The sequence below is a fragment of the Cebus imitator genome, unplaced genomic scaffold (genome assembly GCF_001604975.1).
Source record: "Cebus imitator isolate Cc_AM_T3 unplaced genomic scaffold, Cebus_imitator-1.0 Scaffold449, whole genome shotgun sequence".
Lineage (NCBI taxonomy): Eukaryota > Metazoa > Chordata > Mammalia > Primates > Cebidae > Cebus > Cebus imitator.
In genome coordinates this window covers 2,421,783-2,448,044 of record NW_016107764.1, presented here as the reverse complement: position 1 = coordinate 2,448,044, position 26,262 = coordinate 2,421,783, and the positions used below count along the sequence as shown (strand labels likewise).

At 64.6% G+C, this 26,262-nt stretch overlaps 3 protein-coding genes across 8 annotated transcripts in view; 1 reads left to right on the top strand and 2 right to left on the bottom strand.

Moving 5' to 3' along the window:
• Positions 1–7,523, bottom strand: part of LOC108291217 (IQ motif and ankyrin repeat domain-containing protein 1-like) — a 47,383-nt gene extending 39,860 nt beyond the window's left edge. Inside the window, exons 1-3 of the mRNA XM_017511442.2 lie at positions 7,402–7,523; positions 6,698–6,786; positions 3,012–3,101 (exon numbers count right to left, since the gene is read on the bottom strand). Coding sequence (XP_017366931.1) covers positions 3,012–3,101; positions 6,698–6,786; positions 7,402–7,448 — 226 coding nt within the window. The 5' untranslated portion in view covers positions 7,449–7,523. The remainder of the gene's footprint in view (positions 1–3,011; positions 3,102–6,697; positions 6,787–7,401) is intronic.
• Positions 7,524–8,711: 1,188 nt separating this feature from the next.
• FAM83H (family with sequence similarity 83 member H) lies at positions 8,712–16,904 on the top strand. Of its 2 annotated transcripts, XM_037732481.1 has the most exons (6): positions 8,712–8,895; positions 11,905–12,366; positions 13,137–13,301; positions 13,369–13,493; positions 13,733–15,736; positions 15,770–16,904. In XM_037732481.1, exons 2-6 carry the CDS (start codon positions 11,920–11,922, stop codon positions 16,539–16,541), a joined length of 3,513 nt encoding a protein of 1,170 aa, XP_037588409.1. In that variant the 5' UTR covers positions 8,712–8,895; positions 11,905–11,919; the 3' UTR covers positions 16,542–16,904. The 2 variants fall into 2 exon arrangements, with proteins under 2 accessions (XP_037588409.1, XP_017367046.1); XM_017511557.2 differs by having other exon boundaries at positions 8,713–8,895; positions 13,733–16,904.
• A 1,191-nt stretch (positions 16,905–18,095) lies between these two features.
• On the bottom strand, positions 18,096–26,202 carry MAPK15 (mitogen-activated protein kinase 15). Of its 5 annotated transcripts, none has more exons than XM_017511559.2 (14): positions 26,082–26,202; positions 24,811–24,909; positions 24,531–24,617; positions 24,309–24,399; positions 23,359–23,489; positions 23,109–23,272; positions 22,794–22,933; positions 21,987–22,044; positions 21,464–21,622; positions 21,226–21,331; positions 20,896–21,100; positions 20,656–20,780; positions 20,467–20,577; positions 18,096–20,292 (listed from the first exon to the last, which is right to left on the bottom strand). In XM_017511559.2, the coding sequence occupies exons 1-14, from the start codon at positions 26,145–26,147 to the stop codon at positions 20,134–20,136; spliced, it is 1,701 nt and encodes a 566-aa protein (XP_017367048.1). In that variant the 5' UTR covers positions 26,148–26,202; the 3' UTR covers positions 18,096–20,133. The 5 variants fall into 5 exon arrangements, with proteins under 5 accessions (XP_017367048.1, XP_017367049.1, XP_017367050.1 ...); XM_017511560.2 differs by having other exon boundaries at positions 21,464–21,601; XM_017511561.2 differs by having other exon boundaries at positions 24,531–24,584.
• Between the last annotated feature and the right edge of the window lie 60 nt (positions 26,203–26,262).

The window sequence follows — 26,262 nt, the reverse complement described above, 5'->3', positions numbered from 1 at the left end:
AAAAGAAAAGAAAAAAAGAAAAAACAAACTCCCAAACCAAAAACAGTGGGAGAGGGAGGCAGAAGTGGAGAGCCAGAGGGAAGGAGACTTCAGCGTGGCTGGCTCTCCTCGACGTCAGCCCCACGAGGCCATGCCAGGCGGCCACCCTGCAGAGCTGGTAGGTGTGGTTTGAAGCCCCTCCATCTGTGGTGGCTGCTACAGCAGCAAAGGGACACAGGCACAGGGACCCCATCTCCTGGGCATGTTCATAGTCCCGGGAGCTCTGGGGGTGGGGGAAAAGCACCCGGCGAAAGGCTCAACAGATCTGGACTGTGCCAGGACACTGTGGGGCAAAAGACAGATGTTTGCACCTGTGCCTCTGTCCAGCAAGAAGGCCCCGTGCTTGGCAGGCCCCTTAGCACTGTGGTGGCAATGCAGGCCACGTTTGGGGCCACTGCCCCACCTGCTGACTGAGAGGCCCAGAGGCTCACCGTCCCCAGTGTGGCCAGGGCTGTTGGCTGAGGTGTGAGTTGCTGGGCCGCTTGGGCCACACTGTCCGGTTGGAGGATCCGCTGTGCAGGAGGTGTGGGGAGTAGGGTAGGTATGTAGCCTTTGGCAGGCCCCCCACGGAGCCTCCCACAGGTCTCTGGGGCTCTGGGGCTCAGCCACACCTTCCTGGCGGAGGCTTTTCTTCCTTCAGAAAGCAGCTCCCAGCACGCTGCCTTCCAGGCAGGGTTTCCCAGCTGCGCAGTCACAGCCTTGGGCAGCCAGCCGCCATCTACTGTGTGGTGGATGCGGTGTGTGCAGGGCCTGGCCCAGGTGGCACAGGTGAGGCCTGGGGCCAAGTGACCACATCGCATTCTCCCCTTTTTGCGGCACAGACGCCTCCTGGGGAGGGCGCTGATGCGGAGGAAAGGCAGGAAAGGGCTCCCACACGCTGGCGCCAACTCCGGCCTGACCTCCCCTGCACGGAGACTGCAGCCAGCACAGCCCATGCCGTAGTCCCATGCAGGGAGGTCCTGGGGGGCAGCAGCAAGGGACAGCCCCCCTGGGGGCACCTGGTCACCCGCTTCCTGCAGATGGAAAGAGCCGCTTGAGCTCTGTGTGTCACTGACTCCAGACACCGGTGAGGGCTGGGCTGGCTCTCCAGGGCCTGAAGTGGGCAAGCTCAGGACGGCGGTGACGCGGACAGCTGGGAAAGGCTGGGGATGGGCCTGTGAGGAGCAGGGAATGCCAAGCTCAAGGGAAGGCTCTGCATCTTGTGGGGACGCCCCTAGGGAGAGTCGGGGTCGCAGACAGGCAGGTGACATCATGACTGCATCATGGACGGCAGCCAGCAGGCCCGGGGCAGAGTGGCATGGGGGCAGGAACGGTGGCTACACCACCAGGAGCTCCTTTTCCAACACTGAGCTAGAGCAGGGCCACCCACGTGGACAAGCCCTCTTTACGGATCACCAGACGTGTGGCGACAGCAGGGCTGCAGGCCGAGAGGAGGAGGCTGGGAAGGCGTGCTCTGTCTGGAGGGACTTCCTGGAATAGACTCCAAGTGCAAAAATAGCGGGTCCATGTGATGGCGGCCAGGTGTCCCCAACAGCACGGAAAGCGCTGAGACAGCGGCATGGACTCTTCCAAGGGCCCGTGAGCTGGGTGGCCACGGCCGCAGGCTGGAGCCTGGCACGTCTTCAACACTAAGTGCCCAGCCCTGAGCCTCCCACCTGGAGGCTGAGCAGTTTCACTCGGCCCCTGCTGCTCCGAAGGAAACGCCGTCTATTCCGGCTAAAATAGACGTTCCCAGCAGACGCATAGAAGCCTGCCTGCCAACCCCACCTATGTGGTCCCAGCACCCCCAGCAGCCCTGCTCCCGAGCTGGAAACCCACTTTGTAGCAAAAAGAGTCACCATGGCAGGGGTCATGGGGCCCCCTGCTCCTGTCTGCCCCACATCCTGCAGAGCAGCCAAGGCCCCCAAGACACCTAGGCAGTGATGTTGGACTGAACTGGAGGACGGCTAGGAGTCCACCTCCAACTACAGAAAGCAAAACGGGGGCACCCCCGCCTTTCCCTGACACCAAGAGCAGGAGAGCTGCCTCTTGGTCTCCCACCAGGAGAGAGCGACAGCAAGACGCAGGATGAACTGGAGACTGTCCCGGGCGGAGCCTCAGTGCTGGCCTCAGTGGCAGATCTTCCTAGGGCCTGGCCTTGCCTGTGTTCCCTGCTTCCTCTCACTGCTGCCTCTTGCCAAGCCCAAATCCCCAGCTACTGGACCCGCTCCACCGCTCACATCCCAGCGGGCCTTTCCACGCATGCTCCCTCCTGTCAGAGTCTCATCAAACAACTGTCACTACTTCCATCTTTAGGACAGGGTCAGGCTTTATCCCGGCACCCCCAGTGGGGTGGGGGGTACACAGGCGATCAGGTGATGGGTGATGCCGGGGCCTGGGCTGGAGGCACGCCAGCTGGTGGTGCCCGCCTGCATCTGGAGGCTGCATCCAGCATGGCCCATGACCAGCAGGGACGCACCAGGGTCAGACCTGATGTGGGCCATGGGGCTGCGTAGGCTCCGTGGAGAGGCACCCAGCAGCGAGCAGTAGGGACCAGGGTGAGGCGTGCCCGGCACCAGCGCGGAAGCAGGAGGTCGGCAGCGGCCAAGACAGAATGGGCAGTGAGGGCATTGGCGGGTGCGGGGGGACTGGCAACACTGGGAGGCGCTGCTGAGCCTCAGGGCAGTTCTGGGACAGGAGGGTTTGAGGAGTCGACCCTGGTGGGGAATGGCGCGGGGTGGGACCCGCGGAGCCTGAGAAGGCGGCTCGCGGCCCCGTTTCCTGCCGCCCTGCCTCCGGCAAGCAGCAAACCGGGAAGGAGGCGGCCCCGACCCCCGCGAGGGTGCTCATGCGTGCCGCAGGCCTGGGCCGAGCACTCACCCACACGTGCACGTGTCATGCCAGCGTGGCCCCACACCACGTGTGTCCTGGCCCAGGGCAGCCCCCTGCTGCCAGCTGGCCCACCCGCCCACCCCCAAGGCGCCGGCTCTCACCTGTGGGGGCCTCGGGGCTCTCGGCAGGCTCAGGCTGCCTCGCCTGCTGGCCCGCTTTCCTCTGCGGTGGATGGTTCTCCCCAGGTTTCCCTAGAGAAAAAGGGCTGTCAATGAGCTTGGGGTGTGAGGGCCCCCCGCCCCATCAGCCTTGAGAGGCACCAAAAGGGCCGTAGGTCCTGGCCGCTAGGGAGGCCCCACCCGGGTCTCTGCCCGAGGACAACCTTAAGGAGCATGGGCTCCTCCCCCAGCACGCACTCCTCTGCACAGTGGGGTCGGGGGAGGCTCAGGGAGGCACAGGCCAGGGCCAGCCAGCAGGAACAGGCCTGGGCTCTTGTGGGCCCAGGGTGGGCAGGCTGCACCTCTGGTTGGAGGACCCTGTGGGCTGGCAGTGCTGCCTCTGTCCCCGCCCCACCCCTGATGCTGTCCCCCACCTTGCGCCACTGCCCTCCCCCAGGCCCTTCCTGTCCCTGTGTTCAATTCAGTGCTCCCCTGGCAGATGGCTGTCTCTCTGCTCCTGAGCTTCTGGTGTTAGACAGGAGCGAGTAAGCTCCGGGCAGGGTTGGGCCAGGCAAACCAGTCTGGCCAGTGTGGCTGAGCCGGCTGGGATGGGGCCCTGGGCGTGGGTGTGAGTCAGCGGCCCCAGGCTGGGGAAACGCTAGGGAGGAGGCCGCCTGGAGCCCACCCTCCCGACAAGAAGCCCAGGGGATGCCAGCATTTTGGGCTAGCCCTGCACCCCCACCTCTGGTCCTGAGACCCAAAGGCAGCTCTGGCCCAGGCTCTTCAGGCCCTGGTTGCAGTGGGCAAGACAACCAGCTCCTAGCCGGGATGGCACCAAGAGCCCCCGCCCCCCCTCCATCACTGCCCGATCTTTTCTGTTGGCCCCACATCAGTTCCCAGTCTGCTCTGTGGGTCTCCAAGGGCCCAGGCTCTCCCGCCAGCCACAGCACTGTGGCCTGAGTCCTGCCCTAGCTCCCCCAGGTCCCTGGGTTCTTTGTCTCCACCGAACGAACACCATGGGCAAGCTCAAACCCCAGCGGGGCTCCTGTGAGCGTGCTAACTGCCCTGGAGCCCCCCGGAGTGCTCAGGGTGGGCTGGGGCTGTGGGTTCCCGAGGCCAGCTGGGCTCAGTTTGTCTGTGGCCAGTGAGGCTCTGGGCCCTGAGGGTCAGCGGCCAGGGTGCAGCTCCAGGCTCTGTGGCCTGCAGTTTGAGTTTCCCTGACCAGATGTGGGACCGGGGGAGCTGGGGTAGGGCGGGGGCGGGGGCCATTGGTGCCGCCCAGGGCAGGACCAGGCATGCCCGGTGCTGTCGGCGCTCCAACTGCTGTGCTGCCTCCTCCGGCTTCTCAGCCTCCCTCCCAGTCTCGCCAGCAGGGCCTGTGGCCTGTAAAGCCCCGTGCCCGCCGTGTCAGCGCGTCAGTCAGCCGCTCAGCCCGGGCAAGCCTCCGAGCTGCAGAGTCCCTATAAACTCCCTGGTGTGGCCAGGCCCCGCCGAGTGGGGCTAGTGAGGCCCATAGGCAGAGCCAGAGTCCCGAGCTGTGGTGCCGCGGGCACCAGCCAGGGGGCAGGGCCTGGAACAGGGGGCCGAGCCTGGCGTGGGAGCGCACAGCCACCGTGGCCTCCCAGGACGCCCTCTGAGCTGGCCTGACTGAGGCCGAGGTCGATGAGCCACGGCCCCTGGGGAGCAGACACCTGGTGAAGGAGGCGCTGGAGCCAGGGCCATGTCTGGGAAGCGAGGTCGAGTTCGCAAAGCCCGGGCCAGGAGGGCGGGCAGGGCCCAGACGGCAGCTGGCCAGCAGGGCCCTGAGGTCCAGCCCCTGCCCCCAACCCCAGGGGGCCCTGAGGGGGAAGCGGGGGTGGCCCCTACAGGGCACGTGACCAGCATCGAGCAAGCTCCTCAGGGACACCCCAGGGTGGCTGGGCCAGAGCAGCCACAGGCAGCCTTGAGGCCAGAGCAGGCCACTGTTCCGGGGTCTGAGCTGGTGCTGGTCCTCGCTGGGCACATGGAGGGCTGCGGAGCGGGGGGCCCCATGCCGGCCCTGGGCCCTGAACTGCTGAGGCTCCATGAGGTCCAGCTGTGCCTGGCCCAGGAACAGCTGCTGCTGGAGGACCGCTGGCGGCAGGTCCAGCTGCAGATGCAGCTGTGGCAGGAGGAGCAGCTGTGGCTGCAGCAGCTGCAGGAGGAGCAGCTGTGGCTGCAGCAGCTGCAGGAGGAGCAGGCCTGGGCACACGTGGAGGGGCTGCAGCTGGCCGTGACCCTGGAGCAGCTCCGGAGTCAGGGGCCCGAAGCACTGCAGACCCAAGGCCAGGTAAGGCTTGGAGTGGGTGGCAGGGAGGGGCCCCGGACTGTTGGGTTGGTGTGTGGCCGCTCCAGCAACCTAGAGATGCCTGCGGAGGGCCAGGATGCCAGGCTGGATGCAGGCATCTGTGGGCCCATCTTCACATCTGCCAAGTGAAGTGGGTTCCTGCCACACGGCACTGCATGACCAAGGGACAGCCAGCCTGCCCAGGCTGCCCAGTGCTTGGTGGAAACAGGCACTCAGGGCAGATACTTGTTCAGGGACAGAGGTGTCCCCGTAGCAGACCCAGGCAGGTGGGGCCAGGACTGTCCAGGGCAGTGTATGGGCTGCAGGGCAGGGTGAGGGCCTGGGTGTGCAGAGTCAGCAGGTAGCAGCAGAACTGAACGCAGCCCCCCGCCCCCGCACCCCAGTTTCCCGGCTGGCTTGCTGGTCCACCTGCCCTGCCCCCTGTTTACTGGAGTGCAGTGCACTCAGGGCTAGAGACTGCGGAAGCAGCACGCGGCGCCTGGGCCCATTATCCTCATTCCAGGAGGGCTGCCCGCCTCAGACGCGGCTGGGGCTATTTTGGGGAACTAGACTCTAACCCTAGCCTGGCATGGAGGAGCGGTCGCCATCACCCCACCTGTTCCTGTGAACCTGGGAGCTCTCTGGCATCCGGGGGTGTTGGGCCAGGCCCACTCTAAGCAGAGGGGCAGTCTGGGAAGAAGGGTGGGGCTCCCTTGGCAAGCACAGAACCCAGTGCAGGCCTGCGTGCTGGAGGACCCCAGATCTGCAGCCTGGAAAGTGTTCACAGCCAGCACAGAGAATAAATGGGGGTCGGGGCAAGGGAGGGACAACAGTGAAGGTGGGGCTGGCGGGGCGCAGTGGGGAAGTCTCCTTCCTGACCCACAGGAAAACCCAACCCAGGTGAGTTGTCACCTTCCAACCTGGAAGTGACTATGGAGAAGGTGGCCTGGGAGCAGAGGCAGCAGGCAGAGGGTGGCACGGGACGGCCCCACAGAGCAGAGGCAGAGTGGACCACACACTTAGACAGACAATCCCCAACTCGGGCTCAAGCCCTCTTTCAAAACCCATTTTTGACCACCTAAGCCCCTTCCACTCGCTCCTGCCCCCTTCCCACCTCCATGTGATCCAAAGCAGGGCTTCTCTGAGTGCTGTCCCCAGGCCCCGCCCCAACCCCAGGGGTGTAAGATTCAGGCTCAGGGTCTCAGATGAATGAATGGGCTCCGAACCCTCAGTCAGTCACACCCAATCCCAACTCTGAGATCCCCTGAAAGCCACTCTTGGAAGGAGGCCTCTTCTCAGAGGGGTGTCCCTCTGTGGCTGCATAGAGGGTCTGGCAGGCCAGTGTCTGGGTGACAGTGCCCTGGAAGTCAGAGGGTGCACTCACCAGCAACGGCTCTCGACTTGGGCCCAGGGTGGGGCGTCTGCCACTTTCCAGCTGCAGCTTTTGGGCCCCTCTTCTTACTGTGCATTCTCCTGGGGGGTGAGGAGGACCAGAGACGGGGTGCTCAGAGTGGCAGAGGGAAGGGGCAGTGGGGAACAGGGCACACCACACGGGCCTGAGTGGATGACAGCAGGAACACGGGCTCCCCTGAGGCTTCCCAGCTGATGTCCTGCCTGCCTGCCTGCCCCAGGTGTGTGCCCAGTAGCTTGAGCCAGGATGCCTGGCAAGAGCACTTGACCACAGCCCATCCCCCAGTCCCCCAGTCCCGGTTTGCCCGCCCTCCACCCCAGGCTCAGCCCATCCCCCTGCCAGGCCCAGGATCTGGAGTCCAGCACTCACCTCCCTGCTCCAGGCTGCTGGGTTCTCACCACAGGCATGAGCACAGCCCCCCTGCTGAAGCCTCCATGCCTCTCCACTGCCCTGGGAACCCAGTCAACCCCTGAGCCTGCTCCCCAGCCACGCAAGGCACTGACCCATCCACACTCTGAGACCCTCTCTGGTCCTGGCCTTGGCAGATGCTATTGTCAGGCCTTGGAGCATCACCCCTCTCCCTAGTCCACACTGCTGACCCCCAAGTTCATCCCTGGGAGGCTCCTCCTGCCTGCCCCAGCCTGTTGGGGTCCTCGTCGGTGCCCCACGACCCTCACCCGCTGCAGCACAATTGTCTGGGCACTGGTCTGACCCCCTCACCCATGTTTCCCACATACTGGCACCACTGGGGTATCACTTAGTGTTTGGAGATGGAACACATGAAATGGGAGTGACCCTCAAAACAAAATAGGATCACATGGTAAGAGAGACAAAGAGGAAGGTGACTGATGACCGCAGAAAGGGTTCAGGAGGGCCAGTTCTTGGGGTGGGGGTGATGGGGGCCAGGTGTGGTGGTTTGGACGGATGATCCAGTGCAGGGCAGGGTCTAAGTGGGGGTAGGGGCCCTAAGGGAGGGCCAGAGGGGAACCTGGGGGGACTGGAGGACCAGGGGCAGCTTGGGGTGGTATGGGGGGGTTGCTGTGTACATGGCGGGGGTGGGGGGCACCTGGCATGTGGGGCTTGATGTGCATGCTGGGTCCCTTGTCCGTGTGGGGCTTGGTTTCTGTAGGGTCCCCGTGTGTACACCCAGGGTTCCATATGTGTGAGGGAGGTCCCCTGTGCTCTCTGAGTCAGTGTGAATACGGCATCCCCTGTTTGCCTGTGGGGTCAGTGTCGGGGGTCCCATATGCAGGAGGGGTCCTCTACGTGTGCAGACGTCAGCATGTTCCTGGGTGCCTGGTGTGCAGGACTGAGTGTGCTTGTGGGCTCTGCCTTCCTGAGGGTCTTCTGTGCTTGAGCGGTTGGTGTACATGAGGAACACGCCATCGCAGGCCCGCGTGTGCATCGGGGTCGGTGCACGTGAGGGATGAGGGGCAGGTCATTTGGGGTTCGTCTGTGCAGGGGGGCATGTGCCGTGTCCCCTACACGGGTGGGCGTCGGTGTGCGGGGACGACGAAGAACAATGGGCACCCCAGGTGCTTGCGGGCATCAGCGTGTGGGGGGCCGGGGCCTGGGGGTCCTCCGTGTGGGCGCCAGTGCGGAAGGAGGCCGGTGGCGCTGAAGGGGTCCCCGGCGCTCTCGGGGCTCGGCGCCGCCCCAGCGCCCTCACCTGCCTCACCTGCCTGCCCCGCTCGGCCCGGAGGCCCCGGCCCCGCCCCTGGCGTCGGGCTGGCTCGTTTCCTAGCGACCGAGCCGGAACTTCCGCGTCGCCCCGACTTCCGGGGCGAGGGTCGGGGGTCAGCCTGGGACTTGGAACCTGGGGTCAGCGGCTGGGCTCGCGGGGCCGGGGTCTCGGAAGGGAGCGCCTCGCGGCCTCCGGTGGCGCCGAACGGGGTCCCCGCGGGGTGCGGGCGGGCCGGGGCGCAGGGCCGGGGCGCGGGCCAGGGCGCAGGAATGCGGGCGCGCCGCGGGTGGGGCCGCCCCGCCCCCAGGTGCTGCCCGGGCAGGCAGGAGGCAGGAGCGCCGGGCGGGGCGGGGGCGGGCGCGTGAATCAGGCCGGGCCGGCGGGCGGGCCGCGCAGGGAGTGGCTGCCGGACCGACCGGACCGCGAGGCCGCTGGGCGGCGGTCGGCTCCTGCTGCCCCTGTGCCGAGACCCCGCGCACCTGGCCAGGTAGGGCCCCCTCCCCCGGCCTGGCGGGGCGGGGCGGGCGCCCCTCGGTGCGGCCCCCCAGGGCCGGGGCCGCGCGCTCCGGAGAGGGCGGTGGGGCTGGAGCGCGCGGCGTGCGCGGGGCGGGGGCGCGGACGGGGGCGCCGCTGCGCGGGTCTGGACACGAGCGCCGGCCCGCGAAGAGCCGACGTGAAGGGGCCCGGGGCCCGGGTCGAGCCTGCCCGGCCGCCTCGACTCGCTCCTGCCCGGCCGCCTCGACTCGCTCCTGCCCTCGCGGCCCAGTTGGCGTCTGGGTGCTGGGCACGGCCTGGACCCTTCCCTGGGGACGGCCGCTGTGGAGCGGGGTGGCCGGGTGCGGCCTGGATCCCCGCGTGGAGAGCAGGGCGAGCGACGGGGGTGCTGCCCCTCGTGCCCACGTTGGGGTGGGGTGAGCGGATGGGGCACCCAGCCGCCGCAGCCGCTAGCGCGTAGGGTGCACTGACCCCGTTGGGCGCTGGGGTGCCCACCCCGCAAGCTATCACTGAGCTACTTCCGGCTGTGAGTGCCGTCCTCCCCACCCCACCTTTCCGCCGCCTAGAGCCTCCTCGCCCTCCTGTGCCCGTCGGAACTTGGCACAGGCTAACCCCACGTCGTGTAGGAACTCTGGATCCTTCCATGGGGTCCTCCTTCCGGATACCCCACTTACTGCCAGGGTGGAGAGGGTGGGGTCCTTGACGTCCAGCTGAGAGCCCTGACCTCAAGTCACAGGTCAGGGGTCAGCAGAAGAGTGGATTCGTGCTGAGTCACTGGCCATGGGTGGGTTCTGTGCCCGCCCGCCCTCCCTTGGGCAGGCGTTTGCTACACAAATGTGTGGACATGTAGGCCACTGGGGTGCTCCATCTCAGGCTCAGGAGTGGCTGCGGCCCAGTCCATAGCCGGGGAGACACAGACCCATGAAAGGAGACAACACGAGGAATGAAGCCATTGGAGGAAGCCATTGGCATCACTCTGTGAGGACGGTGGTGTGTGCTGGAGGGCTTCTGGCCACAGGGGTTTCCACAGTCCGGACGTCCCTGCCCCCATTACACACAGCCTGGACACTGTTGATTCCCCTACCCTGTGAAATCCAAAGGGACAGTGGGGGTCCTTTCTAGAGTGTCCCCCCAGCATCGGGAAGTGCCCCTGAAGGTCAGCAGGGCTGTTCCCCCACGCCCTGTGTGATCAGACACTGCCTCTACAGCCAGGCTGGCAGTGGTGAGTGGGCGCCCCCGCCCAGCCAGACAGGCCTGCCCCTCACCCGCATGTGGTCAGCCTTGATCTGCTCCCGGCACAACCAAGACAGTGTGCCCTAACCAGCCCCACATGTCAACCATGAGGACAGTGCCTCAACAAAGAAATGTTGGGACAGCTCCTCCCAGGCCGGTTGGCATCTGGGGCTGGATAGCTGAGTGGCACCAGGTATTTCCCACGTGTCAACTCCATGTCACCCCCAGGGGCACCACGCAGGACGGCTGCCTCCTGACCCCAACATTCTCAGCCAGGTGGCTCCTGCTGGCACCCATGCAGTCCAGCTGGCCAGCACCCATCCTGTCAGCGCCCCAGGGCACACTCCTCTGTCTGGGCTGAACTGCCTCCCCAGCCAAGGCCTACATTCGGGAACCTGTGTGCTAGGTGGGGATAGGTGTCCTGCCTCCCTCGGCAACCCGAGGAGCATTGGGATGGGCTGAGTGGTCCCTAGGGCTCTCCTTCCAGGGAGAGGTACCCAGGTAGCTCTGTGGCCATGTGCATGTGGGCCCTGGGTGCCCTATAGAGGTCCCCATCAGACACCTTTCTGGAGAGGCCAGGCCCCCTGCAGGGACCCTTTGGAGAACAGGGTGGGCTGTGGGGCAGGCAAGCGTGGATGGTGGTGGGGAGCCCAAGACCTGGAAAGGTCCCTGCTGCCCTGGACTGGGGCTGGTGGGGACAGGACTCTGAGCAAGTGAAGAGCCAGATCTGGGGGCTGTGGCCCAGGGAGGTTTCATCTAAGAGGGACAGTGACAAGAGAGAGGTCAAGGGTGGGCCAAGGGAAGGAGAGTGGTTGGTAGGCAGGGACAGAGTCTAGGGGTCAGTTCCAGAGCTGGGTGGTCAGAGAATGGGCTGTGGGAACCCAACTGTGAAACTCTGAGGATGGGGAGAAGGTGTGGCCCAGGTCCACTAGTGTGGACCTCCTCCTTGTTCCTGGAGGAGGGTGGTCACAGCCCTGTTTGCTGCGCTCACCTTAGGCTAAGCGTGGCGTCATGTGGACCCTCAGCTGTGCTGTGCAGTAGATGTAACAGGCCACAGAGGTGCAGCGATTTATTCGGGGTCTCCCAGGCAGTCAGAGACACACAGGCAGCATGGGCAGCACCAACTTGCCCTGTAGGCACAGTGCCAGGAGCTCGTGAACATCTTAGAAAAAAAAGTGAATATTATGATGATGAATGTAGCCCAGATTATGTTTGTCTTTAAGCCGAGAGTCATGAAATGTTTCAGAGGATTTGGTTTTATTTTTTGTAGCTATGCAGTCTCACTGTGACGCAGGCAGAGTACATTAGCACAATCATAGCTGACAGCAGCCTGCAACTCCTGGACTCAAATGATCCTTCTGCCTCAGCTTCCCAAGTGGCTGAGACTACAGGCACGCGCCACCACACCTGCCTAATGTTGAAAATTTTTTGTAGAGATGGGGTCTTGCTGTGTTGCCCAGGCTGGTCTCAGACTCCTGGCTTCAAGCACTTCTCCTGCCTCAGCCTCCCAGAGGAAGGAGAGACAGGATTGGGATACCTGTGCCCCAGCCTGGGATACCTGCCGGTGCTTCCTCAGCTAGGGGCATCCTAGGGCTGGGCTGTCCTCTGTGAGCCTGGCTCGGCTGGTGCCCTGGAAGGCAGCCTGGGCATGGGCTGAACTCCAGCCTAGCCAACTCCCTAATGGCCCCTTCCACAGTGTGACCATGCTTGAGGGCAGGAGTGGTCCCAGTGCCCCCACCCCTAGTCATGTGTCTCCCTGCCCCTCCAGGCCCCTGGCCCCAACATGGCCCGTCGCTCCCAGAGCTCCTCACAGGGGGACAACCCGCTGGCACCCGGGTACCTGCCGCCTCACTACAAAGAGTACTACCGCCTGGCGGTGGATGCACTGGCTGAAGGTGGCTCGGAGGCCTATAGCCGCTTCCTGGCGTCCGAGGGGGCACCTGACTTTCTGTGCCCTGAAGAGCTGGAACATGTGAGCCGACACCTTCGGCCCCCACAGTATGTTGCCCGAGAGCCCCCCGAAGGCAGCCTTCTCGACGTGGACATGGAGGGCTCCTCAGGTACATACTGGCCGGTGAAGTCAGACCAGGCCGTGCCTGAGCTTGACCTGGGCTGGCCCCTGACCTTTGGCTTCCAGGGCACCGAGGTGACCACCTTGGTGCAGCCGCCGCCCCCCGACAGCCCCAGCATCAAGGATGAGGCCCGCAGGATGATCCGTTCTGCCCAGCAGGTGCGCCATCACAGCTCTAGGGTGGTGTGGAGGGGCCTGTGCTGGAGGCACGAGGGTGGAGGAGACGCATGAGCATGACCAGCTTGTGGGGTGAGCCCTGAGCTCCAGCCACAGTCGGGGTCCCAGCAGAGATCTTGGTCACCACAGGCTGCAGATTCTGCACAGTTCTCCTTGCCCGTGGTCATGGCCAGTGCCCAGAAACTCCATGGCTCTGGGATGGGTGGGCACCCCCACCAGCCTGGGTTCATTGTTCAGATAATTCCCTCTCATCCTGCTGGATGGCCCTTGGCCAGCTGAGGGCTTCACACCCTCACCAAGCAGCTAGCAGACTGCAGAGGGTTCTGTTAAACCATGGCAACTGAGGCCTCAGGTGTGAATGCTAAAGGCCCCTGCCTTTGTCCCCTGCCCAGGGCAGTGACCCCCCCTCAGCCCTGACAGCTGCCCTGTGGGGGAGGGGCAGCTCAGCCATCTGTAGAGGGGAGATTAAGGGCCTTTGCGGTGCCCACCCTCATCCAGGGTTCTCTGCCCTGCACCTGCCTCGCCTCCCCCCCCACCCCCCACCAGCTTATGGCCAGCAGCTCCATGCTGCTTCTGTTGGGTCCCTTCCTCTACCCATCTTCCCAGATGTGGCCCCACTCCCTGGGATGGGCCAGCATGTGTTTTACAGGGGTTGTGGGTAACCCAGACGCCTCCCAGGTGTGGAGGGGAAGCTAGACAATGGTGTGAGGACAGCAGGGGCCTCTGCTCTCCATCCTGACCCGCCCCTGCAGGTGGTGGCCGTGGTGATGGACATGTTCACTGATGTGGACCTACTCAGTGAAGTGCTGGAGGCTGCAGCCCGGCGGGTCCCAGTCTACATCCTGCTGGACGAGATGAACGCACAGCACTTCCTGGACATGGCCGACAAGTGCCGGGTCAACCTGCACCACGTGGATGTGAGTTCCCGGGAGTGGGGGATTGGGGAGGCCCCCTGGCAGAGATCTGACTCCCCTCCCTCCCCAGTTCCTGCGTGTGCGGACCGTGGCGGGCCCCACCTACTACTGCCGCACGGGAAAGTCCTTCAAGGGCCACGTCAAGGAGAAGTTCCTGCTGGTGGACTGCGCTGTGGTCATGAGTGGGAGCTACAGGTGCGCCCATGGGGTTCCCTCAGCTCCTCTGGGGCCTCCTCCTGTCGCCCCAGTGCCACCCTTCCACACCAGGGCCCTCCTCACCAGGAGCCCTTGCCCTGTAGCCACCTGCACCTGTAGGCTGGACCCAGGCCCTTGCAGACCTCACGTCCCTGAGTCCTCCCCGCCCCACCCGCTGCCCACAAGGCTGCACTGCCCTTGCTACAGCTCGGTTTGACTCTGGCCCTGACCCCCCACAGCTTCATGTGGTCCTTCGAGAAGATCCACCGCAGCCTGGCACACGTGTTCCAAGGAGAGCTGGTCTCCAGCTTCGACGAGGAGTTCCGCATCCTCTTCGCGCAGTCCGAGCCGCTGGTGCCCTCGGCCACGGCCCTGGCCCGCATGGACGCCTACGCCCTGGCTCCATATGCCGGGGCCGGGCCCCTCGTGGGCGTCCCTGGGGTCGGGGCACCAACCCCCTTCTCCTTCCCTAAACGAGCGCACCTCCTGTTCCCACCACCCCGCGAAGAGGGCCTGGGCTTCCCGTCCTTCCTCGACCCGGACCGCCACTTCCTGTCGGCCTTGCGCCGGGAGGAGCCGCTGCGGATGCCGGGGGGCGCCCTGGAGCCGCACGCGGGGATGCGGCCACTGTCGCGGCGCCTGGAGGCGGAGGCCGGGCCGGCCGGGGACCTCGCGGGCGCGCGGGGCTTCTTCCAGGCGCGGCACCTGGAGATGGACGCCTTCAAGCGGCACAGCTTCGCGGCCGAGGGCGCGGGCGCCGTGGAGAACTTCGCGGCCGCGCGGCAGGTGTCGCGACAGACGTTCCTCAGCCACGGCGACGACTTCCGCTTCCAGACCAGCCACTTTCACCGCGACCAGCTCTACCAGCAGCAGTACCAGTGGGACCCGCAGCTCGCGCCCGCTCGCCCGCAGGGCCTGTTCGAGAAGCTTCGCGGGGGCCGCGCGGGTTTCGCGGACCCAGATGACTTCACTCTGGGCGCCGGGCCGCGCTTCCCGGAGCTCGGGCCCGACGGCCACCAGCGGCTGGACTACGTGCCGTCCAGCGCGTCCCGCGAGGTGCGCCACGGCTCGGACCCCGCCTTCGGGCCCGGCCCCCGCGGTCCGGAGCCCAGCGGGGCCCTGCGCCCCAACCTGGCCCAGCGCTTCCCCTGCCAGGCGGCGGCCAGGCCCGGCCCAGACCCCGCTCCCGAGGCGGAGCCGGAGCGCAGGGGCGGGCCGGAGGGGCGGGCCGGGCTGCGGCGCTGGCGCCTGGCCTCCTACTTGAGCGGCTGCCATGGCGAGGATGGGGGCGACGACGGCCTCCCGGCGCCCATGGAAGCCGAGGCTTATGAAGACGACGCGCTGGCTCCGGGGGGCCGGGCAGCTGCCGGCGACCTGCTCCCCTCGGCCTTCCGCGCCCCCGCAGCCTTCCCCACCAAGGTCCCGGTGCCAGGCTTGGGCGGCGGCGGCGGCAACGGCCCGGAGCGGGAGGTCCCGGAGGAGCCCGGCCTGGCCAAGCAGGACTCCTTCCGCTCGCGCCTGAACCCCCTCATCCAGCGCAGCTCCAGGCTGCGCTCCTCGCTCATCTTCAGCGCGTCACAGGCCGAGGGCGCGACCGGGACTGCGGCGGCCACCGAGAAGGTGCAGCTGCTGCACAAAGAGCAGACGGTGAGCGAGACGCTGGGGCCTGGCGGAGAGGCCGTGCGCTCCGCGGCTTCCACCAAGGTGGCTGAGCTGCTGGAGAAGTATAAGGGCCCAGCCCGTGATCCCGGCGGCGGCGCGGGCGCCATCACAGTTGCCAGCCACAGCAAGGCCGTCGTGTCCCAGGCATGGCGGGAAGAGGTGGCGGCCCCAGGTGGCGTGGGAGGCGAGCGCCGCAGCCTCGAGAGCTGCCTGCTGGACCTGCGCGACTCCTTTGCGCAGCAGCTGAACCAGGAGGCGGAGCGGCAGCCGGGAGCCGCCTCGCTCACCGCGACGCAGCTGCTTGATACGCTGGGCCGGAGCGGCTCTGACCACCTGCCCTCCCGCTTCCTCTCTGCCCAGGGCCGCTCCACCTCCCCCCAAGGGCTGGACAGCCCTCTGCCACTGGAAGGGCCCGGGGAGCGCCAGGTGCCCCATTCTGAGCCAAAAGCGAGCCCCACCTCGGCTTACCCTGAGCGGAAGGGGAGCCCCACGCCTGGGTTTCCCACTCGAAGAGGAAGCCCAACGACAGGATTTATCGAGCAGAAGGGGAGCCCCACCTCAGCCTACCCCGAGCGCAGAAGCAGTCCTGTGCCCCCCGTGCCGGAGCGCAGGGTCAGTCCTGTGCCCCCCGTGCCGGAGCGCAGGGGCAGCCTCACCCTTACCTTCTCCGGAGAGTCCCCGAAGGCCGGGCCCGCGGAGGAGGGGCCGAGCGGCCCCATGGAAGTCCTGCGCAAAGGCTCCCTGCGCCTCAGGCAGCTGCTGAGCCCCAAGGGCGAGCGGCGCATGGAGGATGAGGGTGGCTTCCCAGTGCCGCAGGAGAACGGGCAGCCTGAGAGCCCGCGGCGGCCGTCACTGGGCCGGGGTGACAGCACGGAGGCTGCCACAGGAGAGGAGCGGGGCCCCCGGGCTCGCCTGACCTCAGCCACGGCCAACGCCTTGTACAGCAGCAACCTTCGGGATGACACGAAGGCCATTCTGGAGCAGATCAGCGCCCATGGCCAGAAGCATCGTGTGGTCCCTTCCCCGGGCCCCGGCCCAGCCCACAGCAGCCCCGAGCTAGGCCGTCCACCGGCTGCTGGCGGCCTGGCTCCAGATATGTCCGACAAGGACAAGTGTTCGGCCATCTTCCGCTCAGACAGCCTGGGGACCCAAGGCCGGCTGAGCCGCACGCTGCCGGCCAGCGCGGAGGAGCGCGATCGGCTGCTGCGCCGCATGGAGAGCATGCGTAAGGAGAAGCGCGTGTACAGCCGCTTCGAGGTCTTCTGCAAAAAAGAGGAAGCCAGCAGCCCCGGGGCTGGGGAGGGCCCGGTGGAGGAGGGCACCAGGGACAGCAAGGTGGGCAAGTTTGTGCCCAAGATTCTGGGCACGTTCAAAGGCAAGAAATGAGTCTCTTGGCCCAGCAGCCCAGGGTGTCCGAATTGCTGCCATGGCCACCTGGAGCCCCCACGGAGCAAGGAGAGCACTGCTCCTGTGCCTGAGCGGTGGCTGCCAGGCCATGGCTGCCTGGGGCTTGGCTGAGTGCGCCACAGCTCGGCTCCTATTGGGGCTCACCCGGCAGCTGCCCTCTGTGCCCCTGGCCTCCCCAGTACGGGGGCTCCAGCCCCTCGCCACCAGTGCCTTTCTTCCCTCAGCACCTTCTCTCCTCAGCATCTTCATCTCTGCACCATCAGCCTTGCCTGGTGCAGAGTCTGGCTCTGCCATCTCTCTGTGCTTCAGTGCCCCCACGCCATTTTTTTTTTTTTTTTTTGAGACCCAAGCTGGAGTGCAGTGGTGCCATCTCAGCTCACTGCAACCTCTGCCTCCCAGGTTCAAGTGATTCTCGTGCCTCAGCCTTCCAAGTAGCTGGGATTACAGGTGCCTGCTACCATGCCCTGCTAATTTTTGTATTTTAAGTAGAGACAGGGTTTCACCATGTAGGCCAGGCTGGTCTTCAACTCCTGACCTCAAGTGATCTGCCCGTCTCAGCCTCCCAACATGGGGGGGTTACAGGTGTGAGCCTCCGTGCTCCACTGAGTCCCCTGTCCTCTTTGAAGGGCCCCACCTCTGTGCCTCAACTCCCCACTCTCTGGGGCCCCTTTCCTCCTCAGGGTCTCCTGCTCTCAGGGCTCCCCTCCCTGTCCCCTTACAGCCCCCTCCCTCCCTCTCTCAGGGTCTCCTCCATCCTCAGGGCTGTATTTCCTGTCCTACTTGGATTCTCCCGCTCACTGCCTCCCAGCATCTTTCTCAGAGGCCTGTGCTCTTGCTGTGGGGAAGACTGGGCTGGCTGCAGGCAGTCTGCAATGGAGGAGTGGAGTCGGACCGGAAGGATGCCCCTTGGAGTGGCAAGGAAGCTGGACAGGGCAGACCACTGAGAAAGGGGCACAGGGAAGCCCCAGGGGCTGCCTTGCCAGGTCTGCCGTCTCCTCCAGCAAGGCTCTGGCCAGCACCGGGTGAGAGTGGGGAGGGGGCATTGGGTTTTGCAGCACAATAAAACGGTCCGGATGGACAACCTGTGGCCCCAGCCTCATGAGCACCCCCTGCACAGGCCCAGCCTGGGCACCAGAAGGGCTGGATGGTGGGGTGTTTGTCTTGACAGGTGTGGGGCCAGGTGAGGGCAGGGGACAAGGTGCAGCCGAGGCTGATCCCAGCTGTTCAGACACAGGTCCTGGGCAGCCCTGCAGATGGGAGCAGTCTTTGCCCTCCTGGTGTCCAGCAGACACCCCACCCCTGCCCTGTTCTCAGGGCCTTTCCTCTTTGTCTCCAACACCAAGAATCTGTCCAGGCTTCCTGGCTTATCTTGTATCTTTTTTCACCCCCAGTGAGGAATTGTAACTGACTCAGAATGATGCATTTTGGCACCACATGCGTGGAAGGTCCCCCACTGTTAGATGCCAGCTTTGTGAAATTAGTGTTTCTGTATTCTATTTTTTTTAATTGCATCTACACCACCTGGATCTGCTATTTCTTTTCAAAAAAATTTTTTTAGTGTAATAAATCCTAAGAGAGAACTGACTTAAGAAACAAGGCTGCCAGAGGCAGCAGTTCTGGATCTAGCAGCTGGGAGAGGAAGGGAAGGGGCCCCGCTGTCACTGCTGGACAGCCCCAGCCAGCTGGTTACCAAAGCCACTGCCCAAATTGGGATGACAGCAGGGGCGTCTGGCCAGGTGGGAAAGGTGCCTGGAGCGGGCGCACCTGAGCGTCTCTTGTGGGCACGTTTGGCTTGGTGCTGCCTGGGGTGTGGCTGGACGGACAGGCTCTCAAAGTGGAGCCCATGAAGAGGCCAGAGGCTGGCTGCCCCACTGGGGCCTTTGGAGCCTCTTGCCTGCACTCTCCACATCTTCTAAACCAGGATGGGGCACATTTCGATGTGAATGAAACACAACCCACAAAATATTCTAGCATGTTCCCCGTGTGTATAATCGCCCAGTTCTGCCCTGCAGCCTCTAACCATGTGGCCTCTTGGGTTTCTCCTGTGGACTCACCTCCCATCCCTGTGGGGGGCACTAAAGACCCCCCAGCTTCACTCCAAGGTCCACCTTGGCCCCTCCAACTTCACGCTGTATGTGTCTCCTGTCCCTGTCCCTGATGCTGCCTGGGCAGGCACACTCCTGGGCACCCACCTGTGCTCCCCCACTCAGCAACCCCACCACACTCTGCCTAGCCTGAGGCCAAGCCTCCAGCCCTGCAGCCCCCTGGCCTCTGTGTCCTGCTTGCTGAGCACCCTAGGGCTGTGCCTTGGGCTTGTGAAGTTCAACAAGCAGACCGTTGGGCAGACGCCTCAGGAGACAAGCCCATGGCAGGGTCTCTGACGGGCTCACTACCTCCCCGGGCCCTCCCGCTCCCCCATCCACCTCCTCCAACCTTCTCCCAAGCCCAGCCTCCCTTTCTGAGTCTCCTGTAGGTGCCTGGCCCAGCACCAAGGCAGCGCCAGCTCCCAACCTCTGCTCAGCCCCCCTGCTCACACCTTGTCCTTCCTCACCCTTCCCCATGGTGACAGTTGCTTTCACAAGCCCGCAGAGCCCCTGCTCCTGGCAGCCCAGCCCCAGCCACAGCACAGGCTGAGCCCTTCAGACGGAGCTCCTCCAGCCTGTGAGCTTCCCGGACAGTGAGCCCGGAGCCCAACCCCCGCCAACAGCACAGGCTGTGCCCTTTAGACTGAGTTCCTCCCTGTGAGCTTCCCAGCTGCCTGTGTTCCAGCCCCAGCTCAGGGGCAGGTACAGCTGCGGACACCTGGCACCCTAGGACACAGCTCTTTGCCCACAGGGCCCTTTGATCTCTGCAGCCCTGCACAGCCCTGGCCTGAACTCACACCAGGGTTTTTGCCTGTGGGTGAGCAGAGGAGGTAACCCTGACCCCACACCCACCCTCACCTATGGAGACCTGGAGACAGATCAGGTGCAGTGGCTGTACAGGGGTGGGGTGGGGGCGCAGGCTGCAGTCCCTGACAGTGCAGGAAGGGTGGGGCTGACCCCTTCTCTCCTCTGGCTCAGAGTCACAAAGATGGCCATGGGGTGACCCTAGGTCCCCATCCAACAGGTCCACCCTGGGGGGCAGCCTGGACCCTGAAGCCACAGCAGGTGGGGAGACAATGGACAAAGGACAGGAAGCTGCCCAGGCAAACCTAGAGGAAAAAGCTCACTGCAGGATGTGGAGTGGGCAGGACCTTCGGGGTGGAAGTCTGAGGACAGGGGCGGTGGGGTCCTCGGCGGAGGGGAGGCTCCAGGAAAGGGGTCAGGGCCCCCAGCTAGGAGGTGCTATGGCCTTAGAGGGGAGTAGAGGAATGATGGCTGCTTAGGTTGGGGGCAGACATGAGTTTATTGGAGGAAGTCACTGGGGCTGGGGCAGGGCCCTCGTCTCCCCCAAGGAGACCCAGGCAAGCTCCCTGGAACTTCAGTGCGGCCAGGCAAAGCAGGGAGGGCTAAGGGGTGCAGGAGACCCGGGGAGGGTCCGGGAAAGGTGCTGGGGCAGGAACAGGGCCAGATGAAGGGAGGAGGGTGGCTCACACGTGGTGACCCTCTAGCAGGGGCAGTTGGCCCAGTGCCGAGTGGCTGACAGTCCCGTAGGCTTGAGAGTAGCCTCCAAGCAAAGCCCTGGCGGCCCCCTGAGTCCCCTGTGAGGCAGAGGTGTGGAACATCCTCCGGCCGGGCCGGGGAGGGACCTGCATACAGTTAAGAGTCACGTAAGGGGAGGTGTCAGAGGGGGTGCAGTGGAGGGAAGGCCTTGAGGACCTCGAGGGATTCGAACTGGGAAGGATGGGGAAGGGGGTGAAAAGGAGGGTGGGGGAGGGGCAGACTGAGGCTGGGCTCACCTGTTGGGCACCGGCCACGCTCACCCCACCGCCTCGGTTCCGGTTCCGGTCACCCCGGATCAGGGCCTGGTTGGCCACCTGAGCCACAGACTGTGAGGTCAGGGAGGACGCTGCTCCCCTCTCGCTTGGCGTCACCTGGGAAGGGGCACATTACAGGGTCACTGAGAGGCAAAGGGAGAGGGTCCCTCCTGTGCCCACCCCACCATAACTTACCAGGGAGAGTGTCAAGCGGGGCTCTGCCTTTGCCCCAGGGGGCCTTTCCCCCCTCCCTAGAGGTGCAGCTTGGAGCAGGGGAGCGGACTTCTGCCTGGGAATGTTCTCGGCTACACGGGGGGACTCTGTAGGGTCAGAAGGTCAACCCCAGGGTCAGGAGCCGGGTGCTGCACACAGTTGGCAGACACAGGAGGAAACCCGGGCCACGATCCTGGTGGGTGGCCAGCAAAGGTCACACACCGTGCTCTGGGGGGCCGTGGCCCGGGCCATTCTGAGGCCTGGGTCGGGGGCTCTGCACAGGTGTCCCTGAAGACAGCTGAGGGTTGGCTCTGGGCTTGCACAGGTGTGCCTGCGATGGGGAGGCCCTGGGCTCTGCCCCTGGGGCGACACCCTCCAGGCCCTTCTCTCTTGAGGTGCAGCCGCGGCCTCCTCGCTCCAGGATCATCTGCGGGACAGGAGGGTGCTCAGAGGTCACAGCCTGCCCACGGGGCGTTTGGGGGTCTCTGACATAGGAGGCGGCTTCCAGAGTGCTGGTAGACCGGGGATGACAGGGGTCACGGGCCGGAGCACCTGATAGACGCGGCTGCGGTACTCAGGTGCGGAGAGCTGGACCCCTTCGTGCACCCGGTGCCGCACAGCCGCCTTTCGTGTCCACACGTCGCTGGGGCAGTGGAATCTGCAGGGAGCCGGAGAGGTGGGGCCCGGGCTTCGGTCAAGCCAGTCCCGTAGGCCGTCATCACAGGGCCCAGGTTTGGGGGCTCTCCCCTCGGTCCCCACCCCACACTGGGGGGGCCTCTCCCTCTCCCACCTCTGCACGTAGGGGTGCTGCAGTGCCTGGGCTGCACTTAACCGCTTGTCCGGGGCGAACACCAGGAGTCGCCTGAGGAGGTCCAAGGCCTCTGGGCAGGTGTCTGGTGGCAGGAGAGCGTCCAGCGTCCGCCGTGGCCCGTGGGTTGCTGTGTGTTGTCTCCAGGGACCCACCCAAGAGCCCTCCTCAGATCCATGTTCACGGCTGGGGCTCGGCTTCCACACAGGGGCCCACTCTGCTGTCCTTCTGGGTAGATGCCCCCACGCCTGACCTGCAGGCAGTCTGGGCCCTGCAGCGTGCAGAGACCCCTGCGGCCCCTGGGTGCCCTCCTCTCCACGCCCTGACACAGCGCCTCAGGGCCACCCTCTAGGAGCACCAGTGGCTCCTGCTCTCAGAGCGGCCAGCAGTTGCTGGGTTTGGAACCTGAACTGGTACAAACCGGCCCCAGTCACCCTGCAGGAAGGTGGCCCTGCTCCCTCAAGACGAGCCACCCTCTCACCCTCGCCAAGGCGCCCCCACTCACCGGGACCCCAGGTGGTGCAGCACAGAGGCCCGGCAGCCTGAGCCGAGAGCCAGGAGGTCTGGGGCAGCAGAAGGTGGTGTGACCCAGGCAGGCCTGGCAGGCTGGGGCAGCTCAGGCATCTGGGGCCAGCCATCTCTTCCAACCCTGGGACCACAGCCTCTTGACAGGGTTTCCACTGTCTAGCAGGGCTCAAACACCCCATGACCAGGGCGTGCCCCCGGCCTGTGCTCAGAAGCACCCCACATGACCCCTACTCCACACACCTGCACCTAGCCCTGGGGAGTGCTCACACTGGTGGACACCGGAACCCACCTCCACGGACCAGGAGGCTCCACCCAGACAAGCAGATGCACCTGGTGGTACAGCTCCCTCTTGCCCCCACTCTCAAGAGTGACCCCCATGGCCCTACTCCTAACACTGCCTCCCTCCACCTCTTCCCTCAGCACCCGAATCTCTCCTGCCAGCTTTCTGTGCACACCCCAGCTCCCAGCACAGTGACGGACCCTGCCCCTGCCACCCCAATCCCTCCGGGACCTTGTCCAGCCTGCTGGCCCCTTCATGGCCACTGCTGAGCTCTCATGGTGCCTGTGCCAGGTGCTGCCTGCCCACATGCGTCCCCAGCAGCTCCTCCTGGGCCTCTATTACCAGCTGGTCTTCCTGGGGCTCCTGTCCTATCCTCCAGATCCTCCCTGTCGCTGTCCCCATCCCTCCTCCCAGCACAGTCCTGGCCTGTCAGCTGCTGTCTCCCCACAGCTGTGCTGTCTGACGCAAAGCATCCTGGTGCCCAACCCCAGCTGCCTGGCTCACCCTCCTCGGAGGGCGGTGGGATGATCTCCAGGATCAGCTCCAGCTGGTGGAGGGTGGACGTGCCCGGGAACAGGGGCTTCCCCCGAAGCATCTCCGCCAGGATACAGCCCAGACTCCACATGTCCACCCCAAGGGTGTACCTGGGGCAGGAAGGGGTGTAGGCATGGAGGGACCTACAGGCAGAGGTGGGGATGGAGTTGCTGGGAGGGTGAGTGAGAGAACACTCGTGGCCTTGGAGCTCTGGCTAGGCAGGAGGGCAGCCCTGGGGGCCCCTGCAAGGAGGTAGAGGGTGGGTTGGGGGTGTCTCACTGCTACCGGTGTGAAGACAGCAGCACCTCCGGAGCCCGGTACCAGCGTGTGGCCACATACTCTGTCAAGGCCTGGCCCTCAGGCCCCTCGGGGAGGTCGCTGAGGGAGCGGGCCAGGCCGAAGTCGCACAGCTTCACCGTGCAGTTAGCATCCAGAAGCACGTTGGACGGCTGCAGAGAGGAGGCAGGCTGAGGCCCTGGGGCCGGGTGGGGCCGGGTGGGGCGGGAGCTGGACTCTGGCACTGTGGGTGCTGCACCTTCTGGTCCCGGTGCACGATGTGCCCCGAGTGGAGGAACCGGGTGGCCTGCAGGAGCTGGCAGAAGATGGAGCGCACGTGGACGTCCTGCAGCAGCCCCCCCTTCCGGATGACTGCGTTCAGGTCCGTGTCTGGGGAGAGGGTGCACACTCCAGTCTGGGGGTGGAGGAGGAGGGGGTGGGGTGGCACCCTGGGGGAGTGGGATAGGGGCACCTGGCAGGTCTGTCTCACTTTGAACCAGCCCACGACCTGCCCGCCCCACTCCTCCATCCTGCGCACAGCCTGTGGGCACAGCGGTGGGGTCTGCAGCTGTGCCGATTTTATTTTTTTTATTTAAAAAATAAAATAAGCCTGCGCGGTGGCTCACGCCTGTAATCCCAGCACTTTGGGAGGCCGAGGCGGGTGGATCACAAGGTCAAGAGATCAAGACCATCCTGGTCGACATGGTGAAACCCCGTCTCTACTAAAAATACAAAACATTAGCTGGGCATGGTGGCGCGTGCCTGTAATCCCAGCTACTCAGGAGGTTGAGGCAGGAGAATTGCCTGAACCCAGGAGGCGGAGGTTGCGGTGAGCCGAGATCGCGCCATTGCACTCCAGCCTGGGTAACAAGAGCGAAACTCCGTCTCAAAAAAAAAAAAAATAAATAAAATAAAATAAAATAAAAAATTTTCATTATTTTTTTATTAATTTTTTTATTCTAAAATAAAAAACACTTTATTTCCTATTGCCTTTGTTTCATAAAAGGAGAAGAAAATGAACGCAGCTGCAGACTGGCGGGAGCAGGAGGGATGAAGGGGTCGCTGCTGGCTCCGGAGGCTGACACTGGTCAGCTGTCTGTCCCTGAGTCCAGGGTACACGGCAAGGGAGCAAACCACCATGGGGTGGCCGCAGAAGGAGTGAGGACAGGCCAGAGGTGGGGCCGGGGCGCTGGCCGAGGCCTCACTCACCCATACACTCAAACACCAGGTAAATGTCCCTGTCGTTCTCTGCCCGGATCACGTCAAGGAGACTGATGATGTTGGGATGCTCCCCAAACTCCTGGGGAGAGAGTCGGCGGCGGCTGGAAGGCCAGGGATTGCCTCTGGGGTCCGAGAAGCCTGGCTCCTCTCCTGTCTGGAGAGGTCTGTTTCTGGGGAAGGGGACTGGGCTGGAGGGCCCAGGCTACTCACCTGGAGGAGTGTGATTTCCCGGAATGTTCTCTGAAGAGACAGAAACACAGGTGTGTGGGTGGGTGGAGCAAGAAGGAAGCCCGTGTCCTGAGAGGACCCAAAGGAGCTGATGTCCATCACCCAACACCCACCTGACCAGGCGTGGCAGAGGGGGCGGTGTTCCAAGACAAGCCATAACATCTGTGACCGGCTCCCAGCTCCCACCCGATTCCAGGTACCAGGGCAAGGGGCTGCCGCTCCCTGCCCCCATCCTGTCCCACACGTCTCCCCGAACACTCACCTGGGCGTCTGTCTTATCCCTAAAAGCATCGAAGATTTTCTTGATGGCCACGACCTCGCCTGTTATCCGGTCCACTGCCTTCCACACAATGCCGTAGGCCTGGGAAGGAGTGCCATCGCACAGGACCAGCCCCTTGCCCCACCATCCCCTGCCCACCCAGACTGCCCCTGCACACATGAGGCTCCTCTTTCCCATTCTCGGTCCCCAGAAGGGATGGGAGTGTGGGCTCCACAACTGCAGGCCACCCTAGACTCTGACATCTTCCAGAGTAGGAGGCAGAAAGGAGGGTGAGAGCTGGCAAGGCCCTGGAGGAAAGGAGACCACAGAAGGGAGCATCTGGGCAGGTGCCCAGGCACTCTCCCGCCCTCTCCCTCACACCCATCCAGCCCGTAGTCCCGTTGGCCCCACCTTCAGATTCCTCCAGAATCTAGCCCCTGCCACCATCTCCAATGCCCCCACCCTGGTCCCAGCGTCTGGCATCTCTCACTCGGTGGCTGCATTCACCACTAAGGAATCTCCGTCTGCCACTCCCTGGCATGCCAACAGTGGGGTCTCAACACAGGGGCAGGGTAGGCCTTATAAAGCGACACCAGCAGCTGCTACAGCTCCTGGCATCAGCAACAGTGAAAACCAAAGTCCTGGAAATTCCCCGAAGCCCCCACACGGTTGGACCCCTCACCACTTATCTCTCCATCTCTTACCCAGTGGCACACAAGCCTGCACTGGGCCTGAGCACTTGCTATCTGCACTGCCCGGAAGGATCTTCCTCCCCCTGCCCATGGCACTCCCCACACACAGAGGCTCCCCTGCTCACTCAGGCACACAGATACACTTGGCTCTGGCCTTCACTCTGCACCCACCCCATACCCGCACAGGCCCTTCTTGGGCCTCACCCCTGTGCTCCTGAGCCTGGGGTCTGCCCTCCCTCTCAGTGACTGAGGCACGGGCCCAGCCTCCCCAGAGCGTCCTGTGCACCCAGGAAGCGGGAGACTGTGGGCACATGGGAAGTGGGGTGCCAGGATTCCTCTGCTTGAGGCTGCTAGGGGGCCTGGCTGTCACCTGCCCCCAGGAGCCGGGATCCTGGGAGTCACGGTTGTGTTACCCCATGAGGAAACTCAGGCACGAAGGGGCTCCAAACCACCCCTCCGCCTACGGAGGAGGCAGGACGCCAGTGTGTGACGGAACAGGCCTGGGGGGGACCAACCATCCCCCGCAGGTATTCTCTCCGCAGGGCCGCCCCTCGGAGGGCAAGCGCGTCCCCGGGCACTCACCCCCTTCCCAAGCTGCCGCCTGAGCAGGTATCGCCGGGCAACATGAGGGTCCACTGGGGCGCACATGGCGGCCAAGACACCAGCGGGAGGTACTGTTGAGTCGGTTGCCGTGGGAACCGATGGACGCTGGCCCGACCCCGCCCCTCGGTGCGTCCCGCCCACCTCTCCGCACCCCCCCCCC